Source organism: Apostichopus japonicus, chromosome 5 (genome assembly GCF_037975245.1).
Source record: "Apostichopus japonicus isolate 1M-3 chromosome 5, ASM3797524v1, whole genome shotgun sequence".
Lineage (NCBI taxonomy): Eukaryota > Metazoa > Echinodermata > Holothuroidea > Aspidochirotida > Stichopodidae > Apostichopus > Apostichopus japonicus.
Genome location: NC_092565.1, coordinates 5,160,493 through 5,185,911, shown reverse-complemented (window position 1 = coordinate 5,185,911; position 25,419 = coordinate 5,160,493). Strand labels below are relative to the sequence as shown.

The 25,419-nt window shown below is 37.4% G+C and overlaps 1 protein-coding gene across 5 annotated transcripts in view; it reads right to left on the bottom strand.

Annotated features, from left to right (window-relative positions):
* LOC139967396 (gamma-adducin-like) overlaps nt 1-24,606 on the bottom strand; it is a 72,954-nt gene extending 48,348 nt beyond the window's left edge. For 2 of the 5 annotated variants that reach the window (XM_071971136.1, XM_071971141.1), the window contains exons 1-3: nt 24,446-24,606; nt 17,459-17,733; nt 15,785-15,814 (exon numbers count right to left, since the gene is read on the bottom strand). In XM_071971136.1, the coding sequence (XP_071827237.1) occupies nt 15,785-15,814; nt 17,459-17,701 (273 nt within the window). In that variant the 5' untranslated portion in view covers nt 17,702-17,733; nt 24,446-24,606. Of the gene's footprint in view, nt 1-15,784; nt 15,815-17,458; nt 17,734-24,115; nt 24,239-24,415 lie in introns of those variants that run through there. The other 3 variants (XM_071971137.1, XM_071971139.1, XM_071971140.1) reach the window with 3 other exon arrangements.
* Between the last annotated feature and the right edge of the window lie 813 nt (nt 24,607-25,419).

Below are 25,419 nucleotides of genomic sequence, written 5' to 3'. Positions count from 1 at the left end.
CAGCCAACTTGAATTTAACGATTGACGTAGATATATACAGTAGATGAGAGCCAAGATCAGCGTCTACTCAAAATATTCAGAAAGGACACGGATAATTGTCACAAAGTCTTGCATGTGCATGCATAAGTACCTAATTTACATCACATTAAAGTTTAACGATGAAAACGACGACGATGACAACATAGAAATTGACCATGCAAAGAGAAACAACCAACCTCAAACATTTTCTGGAAGAGCAAGTTTGAAGGTAAAACAAAAACAAAAAAACAAAGAATGGGAAAAGTGCATTTCAAATCCACTTCAAATTAAAGATCTTTTATTTTCAAATAAAATCCAATAGAGAATGGAAAACAAACAAATAAAGCAGTTAGGGTCACATTTAGGCGACAATTTTCAGGACTACAAAAATTAAATTCAAGTTTGAAAAAAGGACCGGTACAGCCCCAAAAAAAAGATAAAAAGAGGTAGATGATAAAGGATGTAATCCAATGTGAAGAAAGAGGTAAGTTGGTTAAAGTTCCATTGAAATGTTGGCCATTCTCTCAGTGACTGTCTTTGCAAGTTTGCATGGGGATGGAAGAGGAGGGTGGGGGTGAGGAGAGGATGGGGAGGGGGCTGGGGAACGAATGGGAGGGGAGGGGAAATAAAGTGTGTGGGAAGGGAAATTGGGTTAGGGCATTAGAGTAGAGTGCTAGCATATACGGAAGAACTCTATCACAAATTGTCATCAAGCCCTAAAACTTGCATGAAGCTCTTACAGTAGTTCTGTTTAGTTTCTGTTCAATTCTGTTCAGTAGACCATCTCGGTGATATTTTGCACTGTACAAAATGTTATGTATATATATATATATATATATATATACATATACATATACTGTACATATATATATATACGTATATATGTGTGTGTGTGTGTGTTTGTGTAAACTGGCAACATGTCACGAGAGAGAAAGCTGTGACGAAAATCTATTAACAATTGATGAGTTTACAACATTCAAGTTCCCTACGATTCGTTTGAGAGCAGATCGATATGTTTAACCTTCGCATGATTTTTTTCTTTATGCTTGAATCAAAATTCACTACATATCAATAATGGCACGTGCTTACAATGCAACTACACTACTGAAACTTGTGCCTGTCCCTGTATAAGCAAAGAGAAATCAGAGCTTGCTTCTGCAATTAGAGCTATTGAAATATTCTAATACTTCATATACTGGCAGTTTTGGAATCTGAGTGAACTCAATGTTAGCTAATGTAATTCAACAAACTAGGACAGCCTCTCAAAATGCTCCAATATATCATATCACTATGAAGACACAATAACCTTTGAGTAATCTAACTTTTGATCATCTTTGGTTTATCAATTTCTTATAATTTTACCATTCTTAGAAGGTATTGATTTCATCCCCCACCCCTCTCCTCCAACTTAGTTGCATGAATTTGTAGAATCATCCCTTATCATACAGTATACAGGTTCGTATTGCAGCTCATCACTATTAAAGTGATTCCTACTGTATGTAGTTGATGAAGCAGCGAACACAATCCTGGGAACCTTCAATTATTCATGCCTAAGACACAATTCCATCCCATACAATACAAGTAATTTATGCGAGGCTATGGGGGGGGGAGTACTTCCATGCAGCTCAGCAAAGCCGCGCAACGAGAGAGTTTGTCTGCTGAAGTTAAACCAAACACGGCATGTACGTGAGTATTAATACAACTCGCTCACAGTAATGATCGGTTTCCCAAATGTCAAACTGAGTAAATTTATTCCAATACAATGAGAATTTGAGAAACCCTATATCTAGGCTAATTACATGTTAGGCAACAAGAATGAATTGAGCAAATCACATGGTATGTAGCCAACTTTTACCCAGGCAATTTTCCTAATTTGTCAGAAACATGTCTGTCTGGTTTTTTAAATTGTTTCAATAATCTTCTAATTTGACGGATAGCTTTGAGATATGTTCTTTTTTTTTGTCCTTTTTCTTCTTTGTTGACTGATCTCTAAGGCAAAATATGTCATCAAAACAAGACTTGCATTATTCCACACACGGGTGGCAAATGCCTACAGTGAAACCTCTGGGCGTAATATCAATGTCCATGGCCTAGTTGGCTAGGGTATCCGCATATGTGAGGGTTCAAATCCCGGTGACGGCTGAAAGTTTCTTCACTGTTCTGGATTTTCAAATACATACAAAGTTTTCGCTAGAAATGTTCAAAATTTGGAAAACTTTTCAAAGCGTTACATTTGTATTCTTTTTTCTGGAAAAATGAATTATGTTATACCGTTGTGGCAGCCGATGACCAAACATGGTTGGGAATCAATTAATTTGACAGACGCCTGACCCATACCCCAAGATTTTGCATGATTTACGCCACCCCAAAAATATTTACCTCCAAGAATGATTCAAATTTCAATTTTTCGACATGAACATTACAGCAAAGTGACTCTGGGATCAACTCTTTTGAAGAATTATTCTGAAAAATCGGATATTAACATGAATTTATTTCTTGATGGGCACGTCTGTTTGGTCTGACAAGAGATAATGAATTTCCCTGTTTCCTGATCACCCACTTCCAAACCCACCTCTCAAGGGTCCACTCTTTTAAGTATTCCTCAACAAGAAATTTACCTGCAGTGTATCGAGTCAAATATGACAATGAAAGAAATAACTTGTTGGTAAAAATTGCACTAAACTGATAGAGACCAGCAAATGATTGATACATAGGTTTTCGTACAACTGTGTGGATAAGATGTTAAAGCTTTCCCAACATTGGTAACACTCTGCCGTTATGGTTCAATCAACCATTCAACAATTAGCACCAAAGCTAAAAACATTTCAAAGAAAATCATCCAAGCGTTTTCGGCTGGGTCGATACTGAACATAACACTCATCAATGGCAAACACTGTGGGGGGAAACTCTGCAATTCAGTTAAATTTAACGACCAGGATAGGACGGCTTTTGGGGTCATTGTTAGGTCATGGAGAATTACCTTGAAAGAAGACGCACTGTAACAGATTTCGCTCAATCAAGCATACCGCAAATATAGTACAGGACAAAAACAAATCCAATTTAAGGACAACAGGCAGGTTTATAGTATTTCACACACATGATTGTTTGGGTGTCTTTGCTTTGTTCATGGGGACGACTCTTTTATTATTAGTTGGTCAGGTTGCTAAGTAAGCTAAAGTGGTCAATGATTTTATCAAAACTAACAAATTCTCAACACAATTGTAACTCAGTATTCGTATTAATATTGCTATGACACCCGTAAAGATTTTACAGCCAAATGAAATGTTAATCATATTTTTAAATCAAATTTTGATTGGATTCTCACAACTTCAATCACAAACACAGTTTTTCAAAGTATGAATTAATCATATGCAAAAAGGCAACGTGGACAATTTATAACTTTTTATGTTATTTTCGATATAGACTATTTCAAATAAATCTTTATGATGAACTAAGTACACTGTGAACTTGTTATATGTTATGTAAGTAACAAACAGTGTAAAATTTGTTAAAATTTGTCAAATTCAACTCGGCTGCTTCCGTTCAGAGTGGCATACTGTATTAGCATACATGTATTATAACTTCCATTGTATTGTAATTGATCTAAATTCTTCAAAACACAGCCCACCTACTGTACTGTGTGCCAGCCACTTGTTGCAGTCAAAGTACAAATACCACTGGTGTACAGAACCTTCACTTGTAAGCAGTCTTGCTGGGTGCAGATATAAAACACACATTTCAGAACACAGTGTGCGTGTGTCTAGACATTTCTTGTTATGAACAGTCTGGTTTCTAATTACTTATGCAGAGCTAGTTGCACTTGTTGTTTGCATAATTAATGTATTACATTTTGACTTAAATGTCGGTAGGAAGTGGATCATGTTGGTCTCCTTAGTTCCGTACAAAACGATACAGAAAGGCAATTATGTTTACCTACATCACCTAACTTCATCACTTAAATGATGACATTTGATCTCAATACTTACTTAATAAGGATATACTTAAGGATTATACTTACTTAATAAGGAATGGTAGGGGAGATAACTGCAGATATGGGGTAGGACATGGAACAAAAGAGGGTCAGGTAGGAAGGGGGGGGGAGATGAAGGAGGAGCGCTGTGGGCCAGTCATGACAGATTTCTGCATTGAAGACTTAGTATTGGCTATATAGTATTGAAAAACACACACTGATTCTTACATTGGGATGGCTTATGAAAATGGAAAACTAGAGCAGGTCCAATATTTGAAATCAAATATTTGGTGACCTGTCATACAATGTTTGCCATGGCATAGGGAATTCATATTGAAATCATGCTGGATTTCCGGGCGAGTGAGTAAGAAATGAGATTTTTTTACAGATCCAGCGAGTAGATCTGATAATCACCAAAGGCAGTGACACAAGTGTACTACACATACTGTGTAGCGACTTATTGGAAAATAATTCGGCTAAATGGTAATCTGATGGTTTCCATGGAGATATTCTATAACCATCTTTGCAATAATTGAGCAACTGATTGAGAGACCTACCTACCTAAAACTGGACACATTTGAACTACTACTGAAGTTAAGGCCCGGTCACACTATACCGATTTTTTATCGGAATACTATCCGATTTTCCCGGAGGAATCGAAACAGCCAGTTTTTTGTTCGGGTCTTCTAGCCACAGTGATAAAGGACCTGAATTGCTATCTATTGAGCCATTCCGATGTGGAATAGCCCTCTGCTAACTATTGATATTGACTCCGTTTCCTTTTATCGGATAGCTATCCGATTTCTCTTCCGATTTTTATTGTTTTTCGATGTGACGTCACTTCAGAATGTAGTCAGTTCCAGAACTCCTCAGATTTGGAGTAGGTATTCGAATATTCCACTGCATTCATTACATTCACTACCACAAACCTCAATCTTCGGCCTAAAATCGGAAAAATCGGACCGTATTCCGATAAAATATCGCTGTAGTGTGACCGGGCCTTTAGGATCACAAATAAAATGTTGATACTGTAGAACAGTAGAACACTACTGGAAGGAACTCCAGATCATTCAAGAGAGTGAAAATTCTGAATAGTTTTGAAAGAATCTGTGAGACTAACAAAGAAATCCCAAAGGGACCTTTTCTGGCGAGAAAGAATGTGACATTTACCCTAGGGATATTGGGAAGACACATATTAACCAATAATGTTAGGTTTTACTTTTAACTGATATTGTCAACATGTAGCATTTGCATCTGTTTACAGATATGATGATGTCGGCCATGTTTTACTATACCTGGTAGCATCTCATCATACAAATCACTCAACTGAATTCCCCAAGGCTTTACACATGTATGGCACACCCGCTGTATCCCAGTACACTGACAACAGGCTGTAACAGGGCAATGACTTGAAGCTGTACCAACCTTGTGGTTGTATAGAGTTAATGAACATCATAAAATATGAACCAAGGTCGATAAAACCAGCGGATTAATCAGGGTTCCAAACGCTGACTCTGTAACACTTTGTTATAGGCCGTGGACATTTGTAATGCATCATCTCTATGATCCCCTAAATACTCACGTATCATGCAATTAATATACTACACAGGCGACCTTTTATCTGTCAGTCCAATGTATACTGCCCCCTTCCTGGCCTCCGTTCTGGCTTCTACCGCATCCATCTTAAATTACACGCCACGACCTACGTTGGATGCTCATACTGTGTATACACACAATACTGTGTGTTGGGGGTCTATATTTATATGACTGTCGTCTGAATCCAGGCATGTCGGTTATATCACATACAGAGAAATGAATTATTAAATGTGTTTCGTTATTCTTAGATAAAATGGCCCCAAATTAAAATGTGCAGTCCAGAAAAGACTTTCCATCTAAAGATTACTCCACTCGACGAATTTCCTTATGATCTGCCGCTCTCAGCTACCCGAACACATGCCACTTGCAGCACGGTTTTAAAACTTCAAACGACACTCGGAGAAATATACATACTGTACATGTATACAGTGTGTGTATACATATATATACAGTATGCAATTTAATGCAGGCAGCCGGGCTGAACAAACCCCAAATGAGTTGCGGGCATATATGCATTGTCTGGCTGTTGCCATAGCGACCTGCCTGTCCACAATATGTGCTGTAGATAATGGCTTGCCTCTTGTATAACTGTGAATCATCAAAGACAGATGAGCAAGCATAGGCTAGGAATTAATGAGCAGAGGCTACGACCACGAGAGGAGCTGTGTAAAAAGCCGTCGCTCCTTCGAGAAGTGTTGAGAGGCCGCCAGAGTGCTTATATTATGTATAATGCGTTAATACCAGACAACAGGCTTTTTAACAACTTTCTCAAATGACAAACGTGAAGAATAACACCAGGATGATAAAACTAACAGACTTTGGTGGATTTTTGTCAAAATATTATTGGAAGAGCATTTTCGTAAGACTTGAATTTTTTTTTTTTTGGCGATACAAATCACAGTTTTATATGGCACATGCTTTTAAGTGGTGATGAAGCGAAGGAAATTAAGGCGTTTGAAAGATTGAACTAAACATCTTTGTCACACAAAATATTACTGGACATGTAGGCATTTTCCCGAGGCTACCAGTTTTCAGGTGATAACGGCTGGTATGGAGGACGACTTCTAATGGTCATGGGAGTAAAAATAAATGGAGTAGATATTTACTGGATAAGCACTTCATCAGAGGGTTATTTTATTGATTGCCAGGAATAAGATGATGATTACTGATTAGAATTAATGATAGTCTACATTTGTTATTGCCAAGGTTTGATGACGATGATGATGATGATGATGATGATGATGATGATGATGATGATGATGATGATGATGATGATGATGATGATGATGATGATGATGATGATGATGATGATGATGATGATGATGATGATGATGATGATGATGATGATGATGATGATGATGATGATGATGATGATGATGATGATGATGATGATGTTTATTATGCTACATTCAAATTACGTTTTTATTCACTTCTCTGAGACAACAAATGTTGCAATTTTTGAGTTTCTTGAATAAATTTTGCCTACAGAAATAAGAAAATTTAATTTCATGCACTGTTTCTGTTTCAAAAAGCTACTGTTCATGACCAGACACATTTTACAATCTAATTTCCATATCCATTATAATAATAAAAAAAAGACTTAATATATTCGCCATCCCCTTTCCGACCTCTCGTTAGTAGAGGCAACAGCACTGAGTAAGCGAAGACTCCCTCTTGAGTTCAAAATAATGAGCTGAGGCACGCAACAGAACTACAGTCTAGTACAATAGCCGCCTGGAAACAGTAGCTTTATGACATTCTCAAACTACAGAATGAGTCAAACAAGTTCCCAACTGGGTTGAAGCTATGTATTTGTATGTGCTCCTACATGAAGACCAGAGGTTTGGGGCAAATGCATGCAATTAAAATTGATACCCTATTTGCCTACAGTATTGATTCATATGCAAGTATTATATCTGCAATCTATTAGAGAATCTATATCCTTGTGCTAGTTTATGTGTGACTCATTTCTCCATGCTACAGTATATTGATGAATAACACAAGCTGTGACTAACCATGGAGTAATCCATGACTAAAGTACAATGCATCACGGATCATGTGACATAAATATCAAAGGTTCCTTTGAACATTCTCAACCTTAATGAATTATGTTTCCAAATAAACTTTTGAAGCCAGAGCTTTTTTAAACCTCTTGAAATTGAAACGTTACCTAGAATTGAATTGAAATATATGCCTCCCCCCCTCTTCTTTCGAAAACAAATATGAAATAAAGTATTAGAAAATATTGATCCATGAGCAGTGCATGTCGAAGCAGACGCCATCCTCATAGCAGAGATTCCATTAGTAGGCCGATGGAAGGTCGATGCGTATCTGTTATATTGCCTCTCTGGCCTCAATACAAGCAGTCAAAGATACGCCTCATAACTTTTAATGGTATAGATATATATCCCATCATGTACTATACTGTTAATGCAAAGACTGTAATAAATTGTGCCTTGTGGAGAACGTTGCGTCACGGTTTGTCTTAACTTCTCTACCACTGGTGAATTAACACACACTAAGCCCATCCATCACGCTCAGCATAGGTGGTAATGTTTTGACAAATATGCCTTCTCACCTCTATCCCCATTGTACATATATATATGTGTACTAAACAGAGTTTTCCAATTAAGATGTGGATTACATGACCTCAGTAGAGTGCTCTATTGCACTCTTGAAACTAAAGAACATACTAACGTTTATAACTTTCATCTAGGTGAACCCAGCTAACCCTGTTTATTACCCACTTTGAAATGTTAGAACTGCTTATGACCACTTATTCCTAACAACATACTGTATACAGGATTCAGTATCCAATGGATGGAAAGACTAAAATCCTAGGTCACAGTTCGGAACAGTTGAAAATAATCCAGACGATAAACGCACGATGCTGGAACTTTGGATGGTAGAATGAGAAGGGCACTGACCAGAAGGGGCCGGTTATAGAGGGTGCACAGTGTTAAATGGTAACCAGTTCATACTAGGCAGGGTAGAACAAGAGTGCTAAGGTTGTGGGAAGACAGGTAAGCGAGGAGCGAAGTCAATTTGGTCATTTCATACGATCAAGCTGCTGATTTAGGGACTCATATTTTGCAAATAATTGGTAACACTTCATAGCAGTCTGCAGCTGATCAACTACAAAATAGAAACCTGCAGGGGTACAGTATGTCACAGATGCTGTATAATTCTATGACACTTCGCAAAATTGCCAGGGTGCTAAATATGTAAAATGCTAGAGCATATTTTTTGGTACAGTCAGAAATCACAAATGTCTCCCCCCCCTACACACCCTCACTCTCCCCCACTCTACCATCTACTCCCTCCCCCTCATCCTGTTCTCCATTTCTTTCTTAGATATTTTGCTCCCGTCTAGTCTCTTGGATATCGTTAATCCTACAAATTAATTTTTCACCTATAGATCATAAGCATATAACCGAAGCTACCTGTTTTCCTATGTAAACAGCCTCCATTACAAGCCTTTACTTCCTCTTCCTTTGTTGTCCTTCCTTCCTCCAGCATTTCATCCTAAAATATAATTCCCTCCCATCTCGTTATAGCTTGTCAAAACTGCACTGCTTTTATCAAACACATCTGAAGTGACACAATTTCACCTCCACTGACAAATTGCTTTTGTTGGATTTTCTCCACATATTGAAGGAAGCTAATTCAAAGATCTTTAATAGGCCAGTATCAGAACACCTCATCCAGGGATGGGGGGGGGGGGGAGACAGAAAGCAACCCAGCTCTGCATATTACTGAGATGACCTCCATATTATGAGGATGTCTGTTTATACTGGATGCTAACTGGACAGAAAGCACAACAAACAATTCTTTTAACGACCTAAACACTGACACAGCCAAGAACAACTAAACACCTTTCTGAAGGTTAATCTTGAGCAATAATATATATATATATATAAATATATATATATATATATATATAGATATATATATATGTATATACTGTCGATTCTAGAACAAGAGGAGGAGGAATCATATTTTTATTTCAGAATGTGGAGTCAAGCTGCTGTGAACTTTTTGTGAGGAAAGGCTTGCCCATGGGGGGGGCGGGGGGTGATGGAAGCCAGGGCATTGTTTAAATCATAGCCTTTAAAACTAGAAGAGTACAGACACCAAAATCCGCCAAAAAGAACCCTCAATTTGAACAGGAAACTTAAGGGGCTGCGCAGGAATGGTGTTCCAAAGATCTGACTCCTCAGTGAAGAACACCTTCTTAGTTACACTGAAAGTTCCCTAGGATTCGAACAGAAGACAGTCCTCCTCTAAACATATACTCTAAACGCTTTGGGTGGTAGATAGAGAAGGGAGGTCATTGACTTGCATGATCCGGTCATAGAGGGAGCAGAGGGGTTTAAAGTTTCCGTTTCACTCTAGAAACCGTAGAGAGAGAATGCTGAGGTTGTGAGAGGAGACAAGTAAGCGAGGAATGAATTCTTATCTTCATTTCAGAATCAGGGGTCAAGATGATATGAAATTTTTCTTACGTTCGGAAATACTTGACATTTGACAATGGGATGAAAATACGGGCATGTTATGGGTTTTTTCTTAATATAGAATCTTTAATGAGTTCCCTATCCTACAAAGGAAAACCAGGATGGAAAAAGAAACTTTGGTTACTTTAGCAAACTAAAAACTATTGGGCAATAGAGATGACCTTTAGGATGTTTGGATACAGATATATGCTCTCAGGACAACGGACCTATTTTTCTTCGTCAAGTACATGATTAGTACAGGTACAATACCGCACCTACTTGTCACTATGTACAGTCTCTAGCGGTTCACCTTTAACGGTACAACCGTTAATAACCGGCAATACAAACATCGTTGAGTGTAGTATTACTCCACCCCAAGTCAACATTGACAAGTTGCCCTAATAATGTAGACCACCAAACCTTCAAATTTCTGGATCATTCTGTTGAGAGTTGTCTAGTTTGTGGTTTTGCCTGTGGTTTTTTACCTGCCATTATATAACTGTACAAGATAACAATGTTGCAACAATGTACCTTAATCCCAAACATCTACAGAGATTACATGTATAACTAAATAAAAAGTCTAAGCTGTAAACAAGTCTAGGGGGATGACTCAGAGACTATATAAAGACGAGTCAGATCACAATAACTCAAGTTCTGTACCATCCACCACTGATTGTGCAGCACTTTGTGCCAAATTCTCCTAAGTCTGTCTGACGATAAACCCTCTCAGGGTTTCAAAGCACTGTACTGTATGTTTGTACTGTACGTTTGCGTTGTACGTTTGCACTGTACAACTGTACAACAACTGTACGTCAAAGCACTGTACGTTTTCAATACAACCTGAAACACATATTGAAATACTTACCACATAGAATAACATTTAAACGTCTGGCTAAACATAGTCTCTAAAAATTTTACTTTTGCTTTTTTAGCTCTTTTTTTCAATCATACTTGATATTATAGGAAATATATTGAACTACCTTTTACACATGATATAAGTGAAAATTATCTTTATTCTATTAGCCAATTCACCCAGAATATAGTCAGATTTGAGATTTGCAATTTGTTTCATTTTAAGTGCAACTATCTAGGCTATTCTTTGATAGCCCCATTGTATGACAGACTAAGTCTAATATACCTACGTAGTATATACGCAGTGGGCCTACACTACTGACTACTGTATGGTTAGTGGCAAGTCTTGACTGTCTGGTGTCCATCTATAAACTAACAATGAATCTTTTGTGTCTTAAACCCCTGCCTGCTATTACATAATGCAAACTTTCGAAAACAAATAGTGTAATTTTTGGCACATTTTTCATTTGCTGTACTGTCACCAATTTCTGAAAGATGTATAAATTGAAAGGAAGACACTTTTGCCGAATCCAAAACCATTAAGTATCCATGGATACACAGTCATTAAAATGTTGACTTCAAGGACATGGTTTTGCTGCTTTTTCATGTCAAATTCTCCAACTAATTGTCTCACATCTACCTCATATTTATGGAATACATGTTTTCCCTACCACTTGATAACAAATACCTTCAACACATGTAAGTATTATATGGTCATTATTATGAATACATAATTATTATTATTATATATTGAACTTTCTCTGCTTCGATCTAAGCAGAAGTCAATCTGAAGTTGCATCCCAGTTATTGAATTAATCTCTCTCTGTGCAAATTTAAATTAAGGCTAAACACATCTGTCGAGAGCCTTCATCTCCCAAGCGCCGCTGCAAAATCCAACTCTTCAAATTTATCTCTTACAGAGATGATGACATCACTCCCTACTGGGTTTAAATTACTCAATCTGGATATCATCCTGGTGACTCATTTAATGCTCACTTTCAGGCTAAAAAACATCCTGTAGCGTCCTGCTTTGTCTGTTTGGCTTACAGCTGCTGCCTGCATTCATGTATGTAGTCGGGTGTTGTACATTCTACCCAGGCTAGTGTAAACAGTGACTAACTATGTACGCGACAAATACGGCACAATTAAACCTTTTGTGAGCAAAAAATATAAAAACTGTCCAAAAGCGACACGCATGAAGCAAGAGCATTGATATCAAACACTTATGTGGCAGTGTGGCTTATGGGTTGGGTTGTAATGACATGATGTAATATGAGGACATACGAACTGGAAAAAATTGGGAACCAAAGACACTGCGTGAGCCAAAACAAAAATCTCATGTTAAATATCTGTCTTTATATTCAAGCAAGTGGTTATTCTATCTGGTAATAAAAAGTCAAACTGAATTCACAATATCCAAACAAGACACACAAACAAAAGAGAAATGTATACTGTAACATATCCATTTTTTTTTATTATTATTTTTTTATATGAAACTAATCTACTGTATGTACAGTACAGCAGTTATTTCCTTCTCTACACCATGTATCATTCCTCCAGCATTGTAACAGCTGTTTAGCATTTGCAGCAAATTACTGACGGCAAACATTTTGGGGACTGATTTTCTAAAAAGATAGTTTGCACGGCCGCATGACAAACACAGTGCTCAAACTCACTAAAATGGGGCACGGTATTGATTCTGTTACTGTCACGATCTCTCTAAAACCGAGGGTCTGAAAATGAGAGCAAAGGGCACGTTGTCACTAGGGCAAAGTTTTATAGGATTTCTTTGGCTGGTTGTCCAACCAGTCCAAGTACATTTCAGTTGTCGAAACAGCAAATTTGGTTGTCTGAAGATGAAAAATGTAGCAAACTTGCAATGACCAATGGTTACACAGATAGGGAGAGACATGTACAGGTAGGTTTGGTGAATACAGTAGTACACCATGCTTTGGGGGAGATACAGAATTGTCATTTTACCTTTTTGAGGGTATTTAGTTTCAATGCAATCTGAATTTGATGTATTAAAACAACTGTCCGTCCAATGGACCACTGCCACAGCTGATTTTGGTTGTCCAAACAGGAATCTGGCCGTCTGGGACAACCAAACTGCCATTAGAAATTTGCCCTGTGGTAGTATCCTATTGCACTGAGCAGTCATGGGATATGCTATTGGATGGGACAATCACTATCAATTTCCTTATATGCCAAGATTTATATTTTCATATAACTTAGATTAAACCTGACCTAAAGTGGACCAAGGACCTTCAATTCTAATTTGCACAAAAATAGCTTTTCTTGCCAAAAACAAAAGAAAAATTCAATGGATTGCTGTGTTATAACTCACTAGCTGCAACCTCCCACAGTCTACATAGGTCACTATAACATGCGTGTGTTGCCTGGCTTATCATGAAAGCAATCTCTCCAGTAGTGTTATCTCCCATTGTGTATAGCGAGGTGATAATATAAGTGTATCTCACAGATTGGGATCATGGGAATAATCATGTGAATGGTAACAATCTTTGCTGTTACTATATATACATACATATATACAGACGACAACCAATAGGATTCAGTTCATTCCATTGGCTGGTTAAGTACTGTACCTGAATATTCATAGATTTAATACCTGTCAGTCAATCACAGATTAGATACATCTAAATTTGGCATGCTATACAAATTACTTTCTCTGTAATACCTTTAGTGTTTAGGAACTGACAAAGCATTAGTTTTTCTGCAAGTACAGTCAGTATTGCCTATTTTTTATACCACAAAGCATGACATGCTTGAAAGCAGTTTGAAAGACTCATTTCTGGTCACCATAGTTTTAAGGATCACTGCAGTCAAAAGCTGCAGTCTAGCTCATTACTGCAAGTAGCTTCACAGTTGACAGTTTATCTAGTAGTTAACTATCGGAAATCTCAAGTTCTTACTTCGACCACAAATGAATTGAATTCCTTGCCTTGACGTCAGAGAAATGAATTTGAAGTAGTTTTGAATTTGAAGTGGTTTTGGACTTTGCCTTGTTGCCCGCTTGTTGTACCACGGCAGGAAGGATGTACAGTAGTTTCTGCTCTGATATCAAGTCAGTTATGCTCTTTCAGCACTACCACCCAATCGTAAAGAAATCAATAAACGGCACTGGATGTAGACAGAATCCGACCTATTCATTAGCTTCCAGACAAATTGATCTGAAACCCTCATTGATAGCCAAGACGAAGCTAACCAGATGAGGTGAAAACATTTCGATATTACAAAGCACAGTTTGAAAAGGAAAACTTCAAGTTCTTTCAATTCACACAGGCAGTCCTTTTTTCGCTGACAGGGTACCCCACACCACAATATACAGAATGTCCAGAATTTAAGTTAAATTGTTATGCTGGGAAAATCAGGAGAACTGATATAGTGACCTAAAGTGTACTTATATAAATTCAATTGATAAATATTATTAGTTAAGCCTATGAGAGAACTGAACAAGGCCGTAAGGGATTGTCTCTGTGTCTAGAGTACAAATAGTTCAAACATTTACTGTATACATAGCACAGAAATGATATTGCAAATTTGCCAGAATAAACGTAACCATCTGCTACTGTACATTACACTGAACGGTTGGGTACCAGTTGAAAACTTCAGACATATATCATGTCAAGAATCTTGTGTAAGTCAATGGAGGTGTGGTATGATACCTTTAAAGGTTACCAATATAATACATGTGTGAGTTAATACAGTGCATCACTGTTTAACAAATGTGGACAGGCAAGTTGAGTTATGGAAAGAAATCATTGTTGAAAGGTCATTTCTAACAGCGTGGTTTGTTCCAAACAAATCAAACCCCTTCAAGTAATTGGAATTTATCCATTAAAACTCCAGCATTGTCAACTGTGTGCATGTGTTCATGAATAACTGTTGAGCTGCCTACATTCCCCCTCACCCCCCCCCATTCCCACGATACCATTTCGTTGTTTAGGAAGTCCAAAACTAGATCCTAAAAGTTGGGAATTTCTTGCAGGAACAGACTTAGCGAGTTTCTCTACTGTAACTACTGTCCCTAGATGCATCTAGTCATGTAAACACAGTTGTATACATGTACAAAAATAAATGAAGGTAAAACTGAAACATTTCTTCCCAAAACCGTTGGTCAAAAGTCTGGTTGTAAAGCATGACAAGTTTCGAAGAAAAAGTTTGCATTAGAAAATTGTGCAGTTCAAAAGATGTCTTTGCATTGACTTACCTTGATCTGAAATAGCAGATGCTCATTTTAAAGTTATTATAGTTAATGAATACCAAAAAACGCCCAGATGGAAAAAATGATTTGTCATGATTTCAAGGCTGATTTTTCTTAAGAAACGTTTATAGGACGACTGGTAGGCAAAGCTTTTTTGGTTATTGACCAACAAATGCAAAGTCCTGTATTAAACAGATTATAGTTGTACTGGTACATATGCTTTCTGGAAATATCTCAGGACCGTTTTTGTTATCTACATGTGTAATGAAATATATTTGTCCCTCTTGGGCTATGAACTCTCACTGGAGATAATTTATGCGGTATCCCATACCAAAATGGTCAAATTGCTACTGTCGGTACAAATCTAAAAACTGTTTAACAATTTTTTTTTTACATAGGTATGTATCATTGTACTTTATAAGAGTTAAATTTCAGTCTTCAAAACTTCTACTGTACACAAAATTTGAATACAGTACCTGTAAAATTATTCCTCGATCAAAAATCAGCCCAGAAAGTTCTTTAAAGTTAGATGTTGTCTGTGCACTTTTTTTTTTTTATTATATTTATACCATGAAATGGAAAAGTATGGAATGAGAGAAAAGTTTCGAATAACACTTTGGGTATCATTACCATGCTGTTTGTGCCATTCTGAAGACCAAGCTGTAAACCAAAATTTTCAAAAGATGGAAGAACTCAAAATAACGGAAAAAAACAAGAAGACAGATCGACAAACTTGCAGAAAGAGACTTTCAATCAGTGACAGAGCAAAATAAAATCTTTGCAGCACCTCAGGCCACTCAAGAAATCTGAGAGGGTGCAAATGGATTGCTACGTGTGGAAATATTTGGAAATGGTAAAAATACTCGAAAAATTCAATTTCATTTGGCTACAAGGGTAATGGATGAAGAGAAAGATCACATGCTAAAATATATTATTCACTGCAAAAAATTGAAGATTTTATAGGGTAGGGAATATGGGAATTGACAAAGTGTGGGTGTACACATGTATGTCAACAACTGTGCCTTTTGGACGATCTCTGGGAGTGAGAGGCCGATGGGAAAACTTTGCAAGAACTTCACAACACATTATGCGAGCAATCAAATCATTTTGAGCCACAAACTTTCAAGGCAGCAACGCTTGCAATTACATAAATTCGAGAACTTCTGATATACGTTGCTGAATGTGAGCATTGACTAAATTGTCCAATTAAAATCTGACCGACTGCAAAATTAAGACAGGAACAACTAGTCTGGTACCTTGGATTTAAAAAGTTCTGTAGAACATTTTGGGGATAAAAAAAACCTAGATTATGTGCTCATACCTGCTTCTAGAACTGCAGTTCATTTGTAAATTCTAATTGAAGCAAGGCTTTGTGAAAATCATGTCTGATCATAATTTTCTTAAAGACATTTTTGCAACATCAGGCTCGTCCAAGAGGAGTTGATCGATTGACCCTGTCAGTTCAACAATTTCTCATTATGCAAGGTCACAGAGGAAAATCAAAAGGAGCGATATTATGTATGTTAATTATATTCATAATTTCATGCAAAGCGAAAAAGGGTTATTATTTTACTCATGGAATTATTAATATTGCAGCTGTAGTGTGTAAAGGGTTGCCTTAGGATGCCACTTAACACATAATGCATGCTCTTTTTTAATATGTTCAACAACAAAAAAGACAGGACAGTCTTACTTAATATCACATTTGGAAATCAGAGAAATGATAAACATTTCATATTCAATATCTTAAAGATGATGTATCATTTGTAGGTTAACCCATTTGACCAATGTTACTTGATACTGTATGATACTTGACAAAGGTTACCTCCCCCCTCCCTCGGCCTCTATCCCCTGCCCTACCGATAGTCGGAAGCTAGCACAAGCTTTAATGACACACAAATCTCACCTACAGGTAACAGTGAAAGTACTGTAGCCTACTGTTGCATCTATATCTGTTCAGTAGAACAAGCCTTTTTTTTGCAAATTATACCTCTATATACATGTAAACCAAGTAGTATACCAAACATTCATGGATTCTGAGGTGTTGTTAGACTTTGCTCATGTCTGCAGGATACCTGGCCAAACGAGCGATTAAAACATTCACTCTCTCAAAGACAGATTTTTCTTCACAGTCTGGGTGGCGGCTATTCATGGCAGGCATCTATATATTTAGCGTTGATTGAATTTGCCTCTCCCTTTCATGTTAACAAACCACTGTACAGTACATACATGAAACAGAATATATATGCACCAATCTTTAATGATCATAGATGTCAAATGTAAAAAATGATCAGATTTTCATACCTTGAGCTGATTATCAATGATGGCCTCCAATTCCTCCCTGAAAGCCTGGCTGTTGAGGATGAGGGATACCCTCTTGTTCCGCTCCATCTCTCTCATGTCAAACTTGATGTTTGCAGGTCTCTGCATGTCCCGTATGGTCTCTGGGTCTTCGATGTTGTCGATGGCACGCGGCTTTTCTGAGACTTCGCCCTTGTTTGGCGTGCCAGAGTCGATCTCGTTCTCATTTGGTAATACATCCGCCATGGTGCTGATCTGACCTGGCTCTCGGTGTTAATCTGCAACCAATGACAAGAGGGCGGGAAAAAAATCGGTTAACAAACCTGCAGTGTGTAATAGGTTGTACAGTCTTTAGTAGCTTAAAGTAGCTTAGTTTTATTTCCTTTGTTTTGCTCTTCTCTTCTTCAAATGAGAGCGTTAAATGAAAATAGATAAGATACAATATTCAAGGTAAACCTTCAGGTCATTTGGAAACTATTATAAAGCCTTCATACAGACACTCAGTCAACCGTGACCAACCCTTTATTGTGCTCAGCTACCTAGTCTGTCTGGCATATTGTAATAGGAACCTTGATTTGTTCAAATGCTTCCTATAGCCAAATTGTTCTTACTGCATTCACTGCATGTACTCAACCAACTGTTGTAGTACAAATCAATTATTCAATGCTCCTTTATATCCATGATACAAAAGACCCTTTACACACAACATGAGGTGTATATTCCTCGGGAAGACCGCAACGGCGCAACCACTCAGTAGTCCCCTGCTTGATCTCTATTTGACATAGAGTAAATACATGAAGTGACAGAGCATGAGAAGAGAGGAGGATGGACAGTAAAAAGAAGATCGTTGCCTGAAGTAGCAATCTGCTAGGGTCAAAAAAACAACAAGCAGAGATTATTTCTGCAGTACACATGCACATACTGAAAAGCAAAGTAGATAATCTGATTGGCAATGGCAATTGACCAAGAACACAGGCCTGAATAAAGGAAATTCCCAGGGTAGCCTGTGAAAGAAAAAACAAGCCTACAGGGCCGAAAGAAAATACACATTATTTCGACAATTAGACAATGAAGCTACTGCATGTGTGTATACAGTATATACCGAGCACCTCTATAAAGCTCTGAAATAGAACAGGCTGGCTGGCATGAACTGCCAAACACTGAAGTACAGTTATTTGAACAGTTACAAGAATGAACAGAGTGTAGTACTGTGTTGCACCTTTCGCTACGATAGCAACTCAATTAAACAAACTACCTTACAGATTTCACTGTGTTTCCTTCTCCCAAAAGTGGGAACATATCAATATTCATACCATACAATCATGCAAATTATCCCAATAAGTACAATACTGACTGTAATATGACTGTAGCATACTATATTGCAGACACTGCTAGTATTTGGAGACCACTTTGGAATAGAATGAATGTGCTACACGAGGTACAGTAGGAAGATGCACAAAAAGTATGCGGAAAGTAACAATCAAAGAAAACAGCGACAACGATATTATTTTACTATCTCTCTTCTATATACTAGCCCAAGATCTCACTTACAGTACATCCAATGTGTACTGTATATCATGTATATAGTGATGTGTGTACTTTATCTGCTAGCTCAAGAATCTGAGCAGCTATTTACCAGCTCCCTGCAGCTACTGCCCTTCTCTCTAGTGCATAATCCAAGGCTAGCTGCAATAAGTTATCTTCCTAATTTGACTCCTGCTGGTCAGGTATAGTGTAAAAGATTCTGACTTATCTTCACCCTCCTGTGAAGGCGTGAGGTGTCAACCATGATCAGAATAAATTTATTGTCACTGGTCCAAGCAGCTACAAGCCATTGAAAATTGAGCTAACAAAGTTATGGGAATGAGAACCCCTTCCACTGGCTACCAGATGGACAGAAGGTGAATATTTTAATTCTGAATGGCAAACGATTACTTCAGGCCCGGGTGGAAAGCATTTTCAGAGGTAGATTTGGTTAGAGGGCTGCATCAAGCTTATATTATTCAAGTTGTTTTTAGAAGTGTCACATTTTGCTAAGCAAGAAACATTAAAATTGCCAACACAACTAGAAACAGTACCTCTATGCTCTGGACGACAAAATCCCCCCGTGAGAATTGTATTTTGTAACTCAAAAGGGAAACTGGTTCATCATGTGCAGTAACTTCTGCAACATCAATGTATTGTACATGGGTACCAGGTGGGTACTGTAATATATTTTTCAAATATAAACTTACATGGTTTTGATTAGTTCTATTCTTAATCCGGGTTTCCAAAATTCTTATATCAGAAACAAACTGATGTCCAAATTCAGGTTATTGTAATTGTCACACACTATTCAAATATTTCAGCAAAACTAACATGTAGAAAACATGTCCAAATGTAAACCATTCTGCATGTGTGTCTGGTGTGCAATTAAATAGGCTTAAGCACACACACAGCAAGAGCAGAGGCAAGGCAAGCTATTAGATCTTTTTAACTTACTCCCTTCATAAAATTTCAAAAATTAGCAATATGTGCAAATAGTTCTGTTCAAAAGGCTAATGGACCCTGCAATATTTTAACTTTATGCATATTGAGGAAGACTAGCATTTTAATAGAACAGTAGTGCACATACCAAGAATGAAACCAAGCATCCATGTAACATGTTAATTAGCTTTGTCAAGGAACTTAAACCAGGGTATAGCACTATTTAGAGTAACTTGATTTGTCAACACTGTTCAGTGTTTGAGACAATATAAGTTTCATACAATAAATGGGGGAAATCATTCCTACTGAACACAACATAGTTTATATTAAGATATATAATTTGGCTATGGATCCATTATATTCAACTATCCATCCAGCTAGAGCATAATTGATATATAGTAAGTTATAGTACATACAAGATAGAGGAGGGGAGGGTGTAGGAAGATTGATACTGCAAAACCTTAACAGTTAGTACCACTAAAGTAACCTAAATTGTCTACATTTACTGTACATGTACATAGCTTTAATGAGGATCGAATAAATTAACATTTCTGAGATCAAATGCTCAATAAATGCCATATAATTACACTTTAAAAGCTTTTCATATTAACTCAAAATTTCCATCTGTTAGAAAGTACTTTAGCTAATGCAAGACACTCCAGACATGGTTATCCGAGGTTTCAATGTGCCTGGTGTAAACATCCATCATTCTCAGACACTGAAATGCCCTACAGGGGTAAGGTTTCACTACCCTGCTGTGTGACCAGTTGTCTATAAACTTTTCCTGTTTTTCAGTACATACAGTATTTGGAGAAAATGCAGCCTAACAGTTAACCAGTACGTCTTACTGCAGGAAGTCTACAGTGGGTGGGTATTCTCAATTCCTCGGTAAAAGTTAACTACTGTATGCTGAAATCCTGCAGTACTCAAAATAGTTGATTGAGTTTGAGTTTTCTCCTTGAATCCAATTATCTTCCAACCAGAAATTACTCCCCCTTTACCTCCATTCTCAGTGAGTGGGCTGGAATTTGAGGACCCTGTCAATCTCCTGAAATGTACAGTAGTCATGGTAACAACAACCAAACATAACAAAGCCACACTCTGAAAGAAATAACACCTGCATATATCCAATAGACAAGACAGCTTGCTGCTGGTATGGTGATACTGTACTGTACATTACATAACATGTCCCTGATGTATTAAAAGAGCATAGAGAAAATTATGTACAGTATTGCATGTACATCTACTAAAGTTAGTTATCATGTATTACAGTAAGGGGGAATACAGGATATCCAACTAAGGATGAATAATGTGGCTACTGTGCAGATGACTGAGATCGTCCATGCTGAAATAACGGGCGAAGGATCAGATCCCAAATGGGATCTTCTACTCACGATGCTTTTTCTGCACTTCATAGCGGTTTGACACAATGGTGCCCCTCACAGTTTTCATTCACTCTCCCACAAATTGTCTGTAAGTGTATGTTTGGGTTTCACAGTACTGTACTGTGGGTGGTCTATATGAAGAGAAACAGTTCTAAGATACAGTTGCCAACTTGTTGCAATGTAAATATGATTGTTTTAACACCTTGATAAGCTTTGGACTTTGAAATATTCCGCAGTCTTGAAATAGGTTCAACCAAACAGTAAACGGTTGGCGTCAAAGGTTTATTTTAATCATAAATGTTGTTCTAGCTTTTGTGTCTATTCAATCAAAGGAAACCTCAAATGTGTAGATACACATTCTATTGTAAAGTAATACTGTGCTATACCAAACTTCTTGTTTGGACAACCATTAAACATTTCCGGGAAGTTCCCAGCAAATTTTCTTAAACACCTTGTGGTGTCAATGATAAGAGGTACTTCAGAACAAAGTTGGCTTCTCTAATTTTACAGATCCTTTTCTTGGCTAATGAGTAACGGCACTGACATTCATAAACGACCTCGGGTGTTACCACACTCATACACCTTCCATTGTATTGAAAAGCATCGAGCACCCATCGCGTGCTTGCCCAGGTTATGAAGATCAAGACTAAAATTAACTTATATACCTTCCATTCTATACAGACACTAGGCCAACACACAAGTGTACGGTTACCTATAATTATGTTAACCTTAGGCTACCAAGTTCAACTCTCAATTTTTTTTTTAGTTGAAACTAAGTACAAAACAAGACATGGCTGAACATCTGTAATCTCTCCTTGTTGCCATGGTAGCCAGTCTGTTTGGCACATTAAATTGGGTATCAAGCAGTTTTACACTTCCTTGGCTCGTTCTTTTGATTAAATTGATTTCTCTGTCAGCGTACTGTACTGAATGAACCTTAATTTTAGGCAGGGAGATGCTGGTGACTTTCCATCACAAAACTTGGTGTGAGGTATACATACAAATTTGTGAATGTAAAACTTCTAAATTATACACAGTATTATAGAACGAGATACCACTCGGCTGGTGTTGCTTAAAATTTGACCGCTTTACTGAAACCCTTGACCCAAATACTGCACTCTTTGAATAACGACAGCAAAAATCGGGTCAACAGTAATTCAGGAACACAAACTGTTACGATTATTTACGAACAAATACTTCCAATGAAGAGCAGCAATATTAACTTACAATATTTTCTGGGAAAAAAAGGCTCAGGCAGGCGATAAATTATCCAGAATCGCATCACAAAATGCTATGCGAAAAGGGCAATTTGCTATACAAACTGTGCAAAGATGTATAACAGTTTTGTAAAGTACACATTTCGCACACCATGGTGACAGTATACATAGCCATAAAAATGCAACACAAAATTAGAACACTAAATTATTCTCTGTCAGGGCATATCAAGTATACTGATATATATACCTTTTCAAAAATTTCAAAAGTAGACCGCATCTCATGTTGTTACTTGACAAAAGAACAAAAAACAGTATTGATGACAATTAAATCGCCCATCCATAAAGTAACTATATTCGTAACACCAAGACTTTGCCATCTTCTGAAGACAAAGTCAATTTGAAATATCGGTAAAAAATGTGTTTACATGGGCAGGATTTTTTTATTCCTGGTTTTGAGGTCCTTTGCAAATAAATTTGTTGTAAGTATCAAAACTCTGCAAAAGCCACATTTTCAAATCAGGAAGGGGTGGGGGGAGGAGATGGACCTATTAAGGACAACATCTTGTAATTAAAGTACTTGGAAAGCAATGGAGTATATACAAATTTAAAATTGGACAAAAGAGTTGCTACATTACTGGCACATTGACCTTACTTGAATAACAAATTGCCAACATGTCTTTTAATGTAATAAAAAATTTCAAACGATACTTTTAACTTTGTACATATTACCAACAATCCTTTCAGATGAATAGTACTACATAGCAATTTGTGTCTTACAAAGCCATGAGGCATTTACGATATAAGTACTGTGTGATATCCAGGCAACCAAATAGAGGAATTAGTTTGCAGTAAGGTCACTAACACACTATATTACATTTCTTTAAATTTTGGCTATATGTTAAATGCACCTATAGATACAATATTAGTTCACAAATATTTGGCCATTTATAAAGTAGAATCTGCATGCACTTCTATTTGGTGACATAAATTGCAGATTTTTACAAAAAATATACTCTGAAACAGTTTTGGCAAGTTGTCTAAAAGGGTACAGTACATAATCATTTCAGAATTCTACATGGCTTAGGCACTAGGCTGCATGTTAAAAATGAATGTCCTGTTGGTCTATGCCTACAAAATCATATAGTTTAAATGATGAAACTGATAACACAATTTACATGAAAAACGCTCACAAAATGTTGGTATCACCTTAGAAGCCCCCACGAGACATCAGCCAACATTTGTGTCCCACCCCGTTCCTCTTCCGAATTGAAGTCTGGCAACGATATTGGTACAGTGATAGGAAATCAAAACTTAACTCAGTGACAGGCCTACAACCAAAATTGTTAGTCTTATTCATAGTTAAGGATATATGCCTTCTCAGGCCAAAACAGAGAAACAAAATATAAACTAGCTGAGGAACATGCATATGGCCAAAGTGTCAGTACTTAAAGGAGACTGACTCTAACTCTAAGCCCGACCGAAGGCAATTTTAATATTTTATAGGCCTGATCTAAGTTCCAACACGATAATTTCTTTCATAATATCCACATGTAAATTGTAATATTATACAAAATTTGAATTGCATGCCAGACTTGTTTCTAATTCCTGTATCCCCGTATGACATTTCATCGAAAATTAAGTGTCTGCTGAGTTCCGTCGTCTTGTTTGTGCAGACTGAGCACCATACCTGATGTAATGCCAAGTTTAACTTCAAAGTTGAAAAGGGCGCTGGCTGCGAGCTTAGGCTTTTCAACCTAACATATATATATCATAAATATTAATATATCCAATGTATTGGACAAACACTGTGCAGCGAGAACGTTACAGGTGATGGAGAAAATTTCACCGAAAAAAATCTGATTCTTCCACAATTCGAGACAGATGCAACCCACCTGATAAAGAAACAGACTGCGTGAACTTACCAAAAGAAAAGGATTTATTCCAAATTATATTCCTGTAAAATCATCCAACTTTCGACGGAGATTATGGGCGAAACTACTACGGGACGCGAGCGTGTGTAGGGAGCACTTCTCATTACTGGCTTTCAGTAACGATGTGAATATTGCCGTTCTGCACAGAAACCACCCTCCCTACTGCTAAGGGTAACACTGGTTTAATTTTAGCAGTTAATGAACGTATATGGCTTTGTGGGTCATTCAGTCTACTTTTGTGTAGTTATGGAGATAAAAATGCTATTTTCGTGATAGAATTTAACATTCCTTTTCCAATTGTATGAAAAATACGGAAAGAAATTGGACAAGATGTAGGCAATGTATAGCAGAACTTACCTTCAATGAGTCACATATACGTCCCTGGCAAAAGAAGTAGTGGCGCTCTACTGGTTTTCCTCCATATAGATAAAGAATTATTATTAAGTTGCGTTTTTCTGGATAACACAATTGTCACACTTTCTTTACCATCAGTGAGATAGATGTGGTGTGATGTCATAAGTGTACACTTGCAGCAAATGTAGGACTTTAAGCTAGGTGGGTACACGCAAGGGCGGATCCAGAGGTGGGGGGGGGGGCGTTCCCTCCTCTTACGTCGAACGAGGAAAAAATAAGAACAAAAATTAAAATAAAATAATTAACCAGATCTGAGTCACACAAAGTCCCTCACATTTCCGGTACATGGGGTACAGTGAGGCATTTAATGACGTCATTCAACAGAAACTGAACCATCTCTGACGTATCGACTGTAAGAAATGAGCGCTTATGGAACAGTTTAACGTCATTTCTCCACGTTCATTAATATCGATGTTAATGAAGGAAACATCTTTAACGATGTTACCGTATGCTTACTGTGAAGCTTTTAACTATGGTCGCAACACCTCTGTACTGATTTGCGTGCGCTGCTATGCGACTCTCTTCGTTTATATCCCGAGGCATCACGTGAC